Source organism: Trichechus manatus, unplaced genomic scaffold, assembly GCF_000243295.1.
Source record: "Trichechus manatus latirostris isolate Lorelei unplaced genomic scaffold, TriManLat1.0 scaffold00069, whole genome shotgun sequence".
NCBI lineage: Eukaryota > Metazoa > Chordata > Mammalia > Sirenia > Trichechidae > Trichechus > Trichechus manatus.
Genome location: NW_004444005.1, coordinates 3,266,019 through 3,275,249, shown reverse-complemented (window position 1 = coordinate 3,275,249; position 9,231 = coordinate 3,266,019). Strand labels below are relative to the sequence as shown.

Here is a 9,231-nt window from a genome sequence, read left to right as displayed (position 1 = left end):
TGTGTGTGTGTGTGTGGGAGGGAGGGTGTGTGTGTGTGTGTGTGTGTGTTCATTCATCTGTGTGGGTAAAAGAAGGGCTGGGAAAGCAAGTGCCAGGAAGCACCCCTGAGATCCCTCATCTGACTCAGGGTTCCTGGGGAAGGGGGATGCTTTCCCAGCTCACCTCGGATTCAGGGAGGGGCTCAATTTCCCTTCCCAGCTAGGCCACGCCCTCTTCTTGACAGATCTCTGGGATTCCAATCGCTGTCAGATGTGTCTCTACTGCTGGATTTTCCCAGCTTCCCCACACCCCCTTCTCTATCCCAGCTTCTTCCTCAGGGATATCCCCCCAGGTTAACCCTGCCCCCTCCCAGCTGCTGAAACTCCTTTGTGGGGGTAGGAGATGGTATGTTTCTAATCATCTCCTAGCTCAACTCTCCTGGGAATCCTGAGAGTGGGAAGGAGCTGGGTTCATTTGCATGTACTGGTAGCAATTTGCATCACATCCAAGAATGGCCAGAATTCTGAGGTTATCCCCAGCCCTGACTCCTGGCCGGCCTCCTACTCCTGCAATGGAACATTAGTCCTGGAGACCACTCCCTACTAGTTGGGTGGGTTAATTTCCTTTCTCCTCCAATCCCTAGTGTGGCCCAGGCCTACATGAACCAGAGGAAACTGGACCATGAGGTGAAGACCTTACAGGTCCAGGCTGCCCAGTTTGCCAAGCAGACTGGCCAGTGGATCGGAATGGTGGAGAACTTCAATCAGGCACTCAAGGTGGGCCACACCCTTAACTCACCACGCCCTGCCTGAGACCCCCATTGGCTGCCTCCAATCAGGTCACCCGGGGTTAAAGAGGAAGGCGGGATGAGACCTAGGAAAGCCCTTTCCCGAGAGTGGATGGCAAGTGCTCCCAGACACTACCTGCCCTGATGCCTGCGCTCCCACCCTCTCTCCCCTCCCCAGGAAATCGGGGATGTGGAGAACTGGGCTCGGAGCATCGAGCTGGACATGCGCACTATTGCCACGGCACTGGAGTATGTCTACAAAGGGCAGCTGCAGCCCGCCCCCTCCTAGCCCCTCTCCCCTTCCTCCACCCTGCTCCTCCTACCTCACCCATGGGGGCAGGAGGGAGGCTGACCGCACCAAAAATAAAACACAAGCCTCCATTTCTATGTCGTGTGTTTCAAAGGGCTGCGAGCTCAGTGTGTGTGTGTTTGGGGCGGGGGGTTGGGGGGTCAAAGGTTTTCCTGAGGAGACGGGTACTTTTGGGTAGAGGGTGGAACCAGCTTCCTCTTACTATCCCAGCTCTATTCAGCCTGGAGTCTGGTACAGATGCCTGTTGAGTGAGGATGGGAGTTTCCCACACCTTGGACAGGAAGGTTCTAGTGGCCCCTGCTCCAAGCTTCCCAATTCAGAACTTCAGTTTCCTGCTGAGGAGAAATGAACCAGGCAGCAGAACAGGGCCCCAGCTCTGGCTCCCTGCCTCTCCGCGTGCTCCTGGCCTCTCCCAGGCTCGTACTAAGCAGTGTCATGAGTCTAGGCCCAGGTGGGAGATTAACTCTTGGGCATGGGGCACTTCGGGGCAGGGAAGGGGGAGGAATGGCAGGTCCAGGGTCACCAGTGGAGGGGGCAGCTGCCATCCTTGACAGCTCTCTCCTCCTGGGAGACCATGACATAGGCGGTTGGGAACCCAGGCCGAGAGAAACAGCCAAGAAGGGGCCCAGGCAAGCCTGGCCTGTGCCAACCACTGGCTTTAGCCAGCCTGGCTCCTCCTCCTCAGCCCCTCCCCCAGCCAACCCCCACTCCCCACACACACATTTAATACTCCTGGTGCTGGAGGCCACCCCCTTTGGACTTTGGCAGTAGCTGTGACTGGTGTGGGAACCTCGCAAGACTGGGAGCAGAGTCTCAAAGCAAAAGAGGAAATTGCAAGCACTGCAGTACCCGACAGCTTCCCCCAGAGGAGGTAAGCAGGGTACTGGGAGTCAGGGTGCTATGAGAAGACTAGCAACATACTACAAGCTTTGAGCATTTAAGGTGCCTCCTCACACATTATCTTCTTGAATCCTCCACAACTCTGAGGCGGGCATGATGGGTGTTAGCCCCACTTGCTAGGTGAGAAAACAGGTTCAGAGACACAGTGAGATGCTCAGCATCACACACAGTAAGTTTGGGGCCACCAGGACTAAAATGCAAGGCTCTTGGCCCTGTACCTAGTTCCAAAAACAAGGCCCAGGTTATATTTAGAGGGTTCAGGGGCCCCAGGTGTTGTAGGAAAAGGGTGACGGCAAACAGGAAGGTCCCTTTGCTCTCATACAGCAGGTCTGCACGCAGGACCCGGCTTGGCTGGTTTAAGTTAGTAACAAATCGAGGGTCTGCCCACATTTTGGCTTCCCTCCCCTGCCACCCTGGAATCATTTCTCAGTTGGCTCAGATGAAGGACTTCCAGCTAGGGAGGATACTAGGGGCAAAGGCCTAAGGGACAACATAAACTTGGTACACTTTTGCTGCCCAGCTTAGGCCACCACCTGCTGGTCACTTGGGCTCTAGCATGTGGCTTCCTCTGCTGCTGGGTGCCTTGGTCTGGGGAGTGCTGTGGTTGCTCCGGGACCAGCAGACCCTGCCCCGCAGCGATGCCTTCATCTTCATCACTGGCTGTGACTCGGGCTTCGGGCGGCTTCTGGCACTACGACTGGACCAGCAGGGCTTCCGTGTCCTGGCCAGCTGCCTGACCCCTGCAGGGGCTGAGGACCTACAGCGGATGGCCTCCTCCCGCCTTCACACCATCCTGCTGGATGTCACTGATCCCCAGAGTGTCCAGTGGGCAGCCAAGTGGGTGAAGACACAGGTTGGGGAAGCAGGTGAGTATGACTGGGGCCACCAGGAACGTGGTGTGGGTGCTTCTTCTGATCCCTAGCGTGGCCCCAGGAGGGTCACTTGCAAGGGAGATGGGAAGCTTCCAGCTTGTACTAGTTGGGGGCAAAGCAGGGCTCAGGTCCTCCCAGGAAGGAGACAGGCTGGTGGAGCGTCTTACCCACCCTATGTCATCTCATCTCTCCGCAGGGCTGTTTGGTCTGGTGAACAATGCTGGTGTGGCTGGTATCATTGGGCCTACACCATGGCTGACATGGGATGATTTCCACCGGGTGCTGAGTGTGAACACCCTGGGTCCCATCGGGGTCACCCTTGCCCTACTGCCCCTGTTGCAAGAGGCCCATGGCCGGGTAGTCAACGTCACCAGTGTCCTGGGTCGCCTGGCAGCCAATGGCGGCGGCTACTGTGTCTCTAAGTTTGGCCTGGAGGCCTTCTCTGACAGCCTAAGGTGAGGGGTGCGGGGCTCCGGGCTCCAAACCCAAGGGCGGCCCACTCAACAATTAAGTGTCTGCTAGTGTGGGCCAGCAGAGATTGAGTAATGCTTACAAGCAGACAGTTTAGGGCTAGACTTCATGGGTTCAAATCTCAACTTTCCTCTCGTGAGAGCTTTGTGACCTTACACAGATTACTTTTCTTTTCCCATCTTTTTCCTCATCTGCAAAATGGGGATGAGAAAACCTGCCTCATGGGTATTATGAATTAAATGAGCTTTGTATAAGGCCCTTAGAACAGTGCCTGGCACACAGTAAATGCTCCAAAAAAGCCTAGTATTATTACTAGTGGGGAGACAAGCTACCGTTAATAACAGTGATTTCTTATGGTGAGCTAGTGGCTTGAAGTAACATTCTCTCATTTAATTCTCCCAACAGGTATTAATACTCTTCAAACCAAACCAAACCCATTGCCATCGGGTCAATTCTGACTCATAGCAATCCTACAGGACAGAGTAGAACTGCCCCATAGGGTTTCTAAGGCTGTAATCTCACAGAAGCAGACGGCCACATCTTTCTCCCCTGGAGTGGCTAGTGGGTTCAAACTGCCAGCCTTTCACTTAGCTTAACCACTGCGCCACCAGGGCACCTTATTAATACCCTTACGGTAACATAACTTATCCAATGCCATACAACTAGTGCCTGGGACTTACACTTGGGTCTGCTTGCCTATAGAGCCTCGTCATTATGTTCTCCTGCCCCTCCTCTTTAAAAAATAATCTTCTCCCCTCCCCCCACCAAAAAAGTTCCAAGTTCCATGGGAGCGCAAAGGAGATCCCTGTGGGGATCATTAAAGCATGACATGGGAACAGGGCCTGAATTTTGAGCAGAAGTCACCCAAGCTGAGCCCACCTTCTTAATGAAGGATGCCTCTGTCCCCATCACTCAGCGAATAATTTCAGTGTCTACATTTGTCCCTATCCCTCAGGTTTTAACTTTCCAGTCAGCATCATAGAACACATATTTTATACTTGGATTTCTGCATCTGTGCCAGGGTAGGGGGATGTGTCTCCACTGTCCCCATCAGATTACCCCCTAGCAAATACCACAGTCTACACCCTTCATATCCAGCACCCAGGACTTAACCATGTGTTTGGGAAGCTAGGGCACAGGGTTCCTCTAGATGGGGAGTTGGCAGATTCAGCCAGCCACCTGTATTTTTACAGCCCACAAGCTAAGAATAGTTTTACACTTTTAAATGTTTACACTGTAAATAGTTCCGTAAGTACCTACATAATATCCTTAACTTTGTTTCTAAGTCTACAGTGCCTAAAATGTTAACTGTCTAGCCCTTTAAGAAAATGTGTTCATCACTCTTCTAGATCATAGAAGAAAATAAAGGAAAACAACCCTCAAAAAATACCTCCCTCTGTCCCATTTTCTCCTACTCCCAGCGTAGCAGGGAGGGACCTCCTTCACTGTCAAGACCCAGCAGCTTAGCTTGCCCTCCCCATAAGACAAGAACCCAGAATCCCTCTCTGTACCCCCATCCAGGCGGGACATGGCTCCTTTTGGTGTAAGGGTCTCCATCGTGGAGCCTGGCTTCTTCCGAACCCCCGTGACCAACCTGGAGAGTTTGGAGGGTGCCCTGCAGGCCTGCTGGGCGCGGCTTCCTTCTGCCATGCAAGCCCAGTATGGAGAGGCCTTCCTCACTAAGTGTGAGTAGCTGGGCCCACGCAGGGTTGTATGAAGGGAAGTGAGAGTGCCAGGAAGGCCAGCCCACACCAGCCTGCTGGGAAGAGTTGGGCAGGGCAGCTGGGGAGGGGAAGGGTAAATGGGATGTCACAGTGAAGCACCCAGCCCGTGTGGAGCCTGCCCACTCCCCAAGCTGGGAGGGGGAACTAAGAAGCCCTCCACCTCCACTGAGCAGCACCCAGAAGACAGGGTCTGACATGGGCTGGAATAGGGGAAGGACACTGATTTCAACCACCCCACCGGGCTGCAGACCTGAAAGTACAGCAGTGTATCATGAACCTGCTCTGTGACCCGGACCTGACCAAGGTGAGCAGGTGCCTGGAGCATGCCCTGACTGCCCGTCACCCCCGAACCCGCTACAGCCCAGGCTGGGATGCCAAGCTGCTCTGGCTGCCAGCCTCCTACCTACCAGCCAGCCTGGTGGATGCTGTGCTCACCTGGGTCCTTCCCAAGCCTGCCCAGGCAGTCTCCTGAATCCAGCCTTCCAGCAAGAGATTGTTCTGTAAGAGCCAAGACTCTGTCTGACTTATTTCTGCCGCTGCCCTGGAACTGCCTGGTGCCAGGCACACAGTAGGCACCCGATAAATGTGTATTGTTTCAACAAACAAAAACAAAAAAAAATAGGTGAGAAGAAGTGAAAGACTGACCCCATTTAACTGCTAACCTCCCTAACCTGACTTCCCCAAGGCCACGGGCCTGTTCCGCCGGCAAAACAACTAGTACCCACTGCGGAGCGCGATGGGACTGTTCGCATCTACAGACGTCCTCTGCAACTACCCCTGGAGTGGCCACCAGAGGGCACTTTTGAACATTTCCTTTATTTCCTACTTCAGTAACGTTGCAGTTCAGGGTTTGGAATGGGAATGATTTTATCTGTTTTTCTTCTGGGTGGAAGGGGAGTGGGGAGCTGAAGAGGGCTCAGGGCCAGGCTAGGTAGCTTTCATAGAAGAAAAAGCAGCATTCACTTAAATTCTCCCACTATCACAATCTAAGTCAAGGATGGACACTAACCACACAAGTGTCAGGAAATACTTAACATCCTAAAAGGAGCCACACCCCCTTGAGGATTGCTGGGGGAGGGGGGTTGCTGGGCCCTGAGGGGTGGCCAGAGGCCAGGCAGAAGATGTCCTAAGTAGATGTGGGCTGGGCTCTCCTAGGCCGGACCTTTTTGGGGACTCCCTTTGACTTACGCAGGAGATGGCTTTCTGAATGTTTCAGTACTGAGTCTGGTGGCACAAACCTAGGTGGACAGGGAGGGCACTGGGCTACAGCCTCCTCCAGGTCCCCACTTCTTCCATTGCCAGCCCATCCAATGCCTTCAGCAAACAGCCTCTTCTCCCAAACATTCCCTAAAATAGGCCTGCTGCTTCCCACAAAGTCCCAGAGGACAGGGAATATGGATGAGGGGATGGATGGGATTAAGTACCACTCTTGAAGACAAACTATCTTTTCAGTCTGAAAAAATAATCCGTTTAATTGAAAAACCTGGGGTATACTACCCCACTCCCCTAGATAAGGGGGGCTGAGGAGACCAGACCCCCTACATCACCTCGTAGCCACTTCGGATACTCTTCACGAGGCAACAGGCAAAGATAATTCCCAGGACCTGGAAGGAAAGATGATGGAGAGGCAGGTGGAGAGGATTCAGGACAAGATACCCCAGATGTAGCCAAAGGGCCTCAGACACACCTAGGGTTCCCCTCCCCAGGCCAATACCACCTGATCACACCCTCCTCTGCAGATGCCCTGGATGGAGTCCCAGCCCCTGCCCAAGTCACCACTCACCTCCACAAAGGCAATGCCCAGGGCTGCTGCAGCCACCACCAGCACACTGCTCCTCAGCCAGCCCCCAATCTTCTCCACACAGCCCTGAAGGGTAGCAGGCACAAAGGCAAGAGCACCATCAGAAATCTCCCACCCACCTCCCCTGGTCCATCTGTTTCTTCCCCAGCCTCTGTTCCTTTCCCCACACCCCTAGCGTTCCAGATCCCCTCCCCATCCCTGACACCAACTCCCCAGAGCGTCACCCGTCTACCTCCATCCCTGATCACTCACCTGAAACATTTCCCAGGTTTCCCAAGTCCCTACTATTTCAGTCTTCTCCCTACCTTGGTATTGATATTCGTCACGTTGAAATGAAGCCCACAGCTCTGAGTGACATTGATGCAGCAGGAGTCTGGAACTCTGTCTTTGGGCACTAGAATGTTCTCCCAGTCCGTGTAGTTATCAGCCCCACAGCACTTAAACTGGAGAAGAGAATAGATGAGGGAGAAGTTGTTAAGCGCGCCTCCACCTTCAGGGTGGAGATGAGAATCCTCTCACCCCACCCACTGCCCCTGCTCCCAACAACCCCACTCACGTCTCGCTGCATCCCGTCCAGGAGCAAAGCCGTTTGGTTGTCTTTCGGGTATGTCTGCATCTGCTTCTGGAAATCCTTCTTGAACTCTGAGATCACCTGGAAATGCAGAGGAGCACTGTTGAGGTCAGAATTCAGGGCACCTGGATCCTAGAGCAGCCAGGCCTCAGAGGCAAGTCCGTCCCTTACTCTCTGCTTACCTTGTCTCTAAACACATAGCCAGCAATGGCTGTGGCCACCTCCACCAGCATGATAAGAGACAGGAAGACAGCGAACTGCAGGCACAAGGGACAGGAGTCAGTTTGAGGTCTATGAGTAATGGGCACCAGCCCAGTCCCTGGAATACTCACAACAATTGTCTTCCACCTCACCCACCCTCCTCAGCCCCTTCCAAAGAAATGGCCCTTCCAACAGTACCAGGCATCCATGCTGGCCCCATACCCCACTCACCGTAATCATAAGACAGTAGTTCTCCTTGCAGGCCCCGCAGCAGCCCACAAGAGCCACCAGGAAGAGGAAGGCACCCACTGCAATGATGACCACAGGCAACAGGGCGCCAGGGGTGGCCCCTTGGTTAACAGTCTGACTCAGGACGAGCTGCGCCCCCACACCCACAGCGATCAGTCCCACTGCACAGGCCTGAGAGGAGGGTAGGTCAGGGTTAGGCCAGACCCATACCCCAGCAGCCCTCCCAGGTGGAGAGCAGAGGGTACACCCCAGACAGACTTGACCTCATGCAACCCCAGTTTGACTGTGGAGGGGCGGCCCATCTTGCCCCACAGTGAAGGCTGAGGAGTTGTTCAAGGCATTCTAGGAACAGTGAGTCAGGAGCCATCCCTTCCTTCAAGCAGCTCTTCTACCACAGGTTGCAAAAAGAGGTGCCCAGAAAGCCCCAGGGCACACATTCCTGATTAGAAGCTGGTGATTTCCTACCTGCCTTCAAGGTTCCTAATTTGGTCCTTTCCTGGAACTGCCCCCTCACTATCCTCCAGTGCCCACCCCAGCCCTATCAGCTGTGGCTGAGAGGAGCAAAGAGGCAAAGGTGGTGTGCCCCTCCCTGAACAAACAATAACCTCTCAAGCCAGGAGCAAGCTGAGGTGGGCAGAGTCCTCCTATCCCCAAGCAGCCAAGAGGAATGACTGGGGAATGAGGAGATGGAGAGGGATGAAGGAATGGGGACGGGGAGTGTAGAGAAGCCCTAAGGCGATAGCATCAGGCCGCCGTTGGCTGGTTGCCCCACTGCCCAGTATCACAAGTGGTTGGGTCACCAGACAGGAAGTACCACGGGAGATTAGGCGGGGGGCGCTGCACACCCAGGCTGGCCATTCTCGGTCCAAACAAGCCTCAGAGATCCCCAAAAGCTGGAGGAAGGGGTGACAGCGCTGTCTTCGGCCCGTTCCCGAAGCTTTCCTTGCACATCTGGTCTACAGCTGCCTTCATTCTTGGCCCCTCAGCCCTCACCACTCTGGAGCCAGGTCTCCCCGCACCCTGCTAACGCGCCCCAGCGCGCCCCTAGAGCCCCACCTCCGCCCCCTCCTCTCCACTCACGCAAAAGGCCAGCAGAAAAACGTAGAGCAAGAACTTGATACATTTCATCCCTCCTTCCACCGCCATGGCTGCCGGCCCTGGGGCAAAGGGAGAGCGTGGGGTTAGAAGCAGCCAAGGGGGCCTTTGGTTTCCGGACTCCTGGCCGGCCCTCAAGGCCTTCCCAGCCAGGCCCCCATTCCCGGCCCCTCCCACCCGGAAGCCCGCGGTCGGAGCCAAGTCTCCCAGCCCCCTCTCCTCCGCGGCACCCGGGAAGGGGGCGGCCGCCGCCAAGCCAGGACCGTGCCT

At 54.9% G+C, this 9,231-nt stretch overlaps 3 protein-coding genes across 3 annotated transcripts in view; 2 read left to right on the top strand and 1 right to left on the bottom strand.

Moving 5' to 3' along the window:
• BLOC1S1 (biogenesis of lysosomal organelles complex 1 subunit 1) overlaps positions 1-1,153 on the top strand; it is a 4,459-nt gene extending 3,306 nt beyond the window's left edge. Inside the window, exons 3-4 of the mRNA XM_004379964.3 lie at positions 624-756; positions 946-1,153. Coding sequence (XP_004380021.3) covers positions 624-756; positions 946-1,056 — 244 coding nt within the window. The 3' untranslated portion in view covers positions 1,057-1,153. The remainder of the gene's footprint in view (positions 1-623; positions 757-945) is intronic.
• A 788-nt stretch (positions 1,154-1,941) lies between these two features.
• On the top strand, positions 1,942-5,716 carry RDH5 (retinol dehydrogenase 5). Its single transcript, XM_023734583.1, has 5 exons — positions 1,942-1,948; positions 2,498-2,843; positions 3,046-3,304; positions 4,842-5,005; positions 5,293-5,716. The coding sequence occupies exons 2-5, from the start codon at positions 2,534-2,536 to the stop codon at positions 5,514-5,516; spliced, it is 957 nt and encodes a 318-aa protein (XP_023590351.1). The 5' UTR covers positions 1,942-1,948; positions 2,498-2,533; the 3' UTR covers positions 5,517-5,716.
• Positions 5,717-6,487: 771 nt separating this feature from the next.
• CD63 (CD63 molecule) overlaps positions 6,488-9,231 on the bottom strand; it is a 3,238-nt gene continuing 494 nt past the window's right edge. The window contains exons 2-8 of the mRNA XM_012556575.2: positions 8,947-9,023; positions 7,849-8,037; positions 7,599-7,673; positions 7,402-7,497; positions 7,151-7,288; positions 6,828-6,911; positions 6,488-6,648 (exon numbers count right to left, since the gene is read on the bottom strand). Of these exons, the coding sequence (XP_012412029.1) occupies positions 6,583-6,648; positions 6,828-6,911; positions 7,151-7,288; positions 7,402-7,497; positions 7,599-7,673; positions 7,849-8,037; positions 8,947-9,012 (714 nt within the window). The 5' untranslated portion in view covers positions 9,013-9,023 and the 3' untranslated portion in view covers positions 6,488-6,582. The remainder of the gene's footprint in view (positions 6,649-6,827; positions 6,912-7,150; positions 7,289-7,401; positions 7,498-7,598; positions 7,674-7,848; positions 8,038-8,946; positions 9,024-9,231) is intronic.

Coding starts and splice junctions, on each gene's coding strand:
- RDH5 (XM_023734583.1), top strand. CDS start 2,534: ATGTGGCTTCCTCTGCTGCTGGGTGCCTTGGTCTGGGGAGTGCTGTGG. Junction 2,844..3,045: donor GACACAGGTTGGGGAAGCAG/GTGAGTATGACT, acceptor ATCTCTCCGCAG/GGCTGTTTGGTCTGGTGAAC. Junction 3,305..4,841: donor GCCTTCTCTGACAGCCTAAG/GTGAGGGGTGCG, acceptor ACCCCCATCCAG/GCGGGACATGGCTCCTTTTG.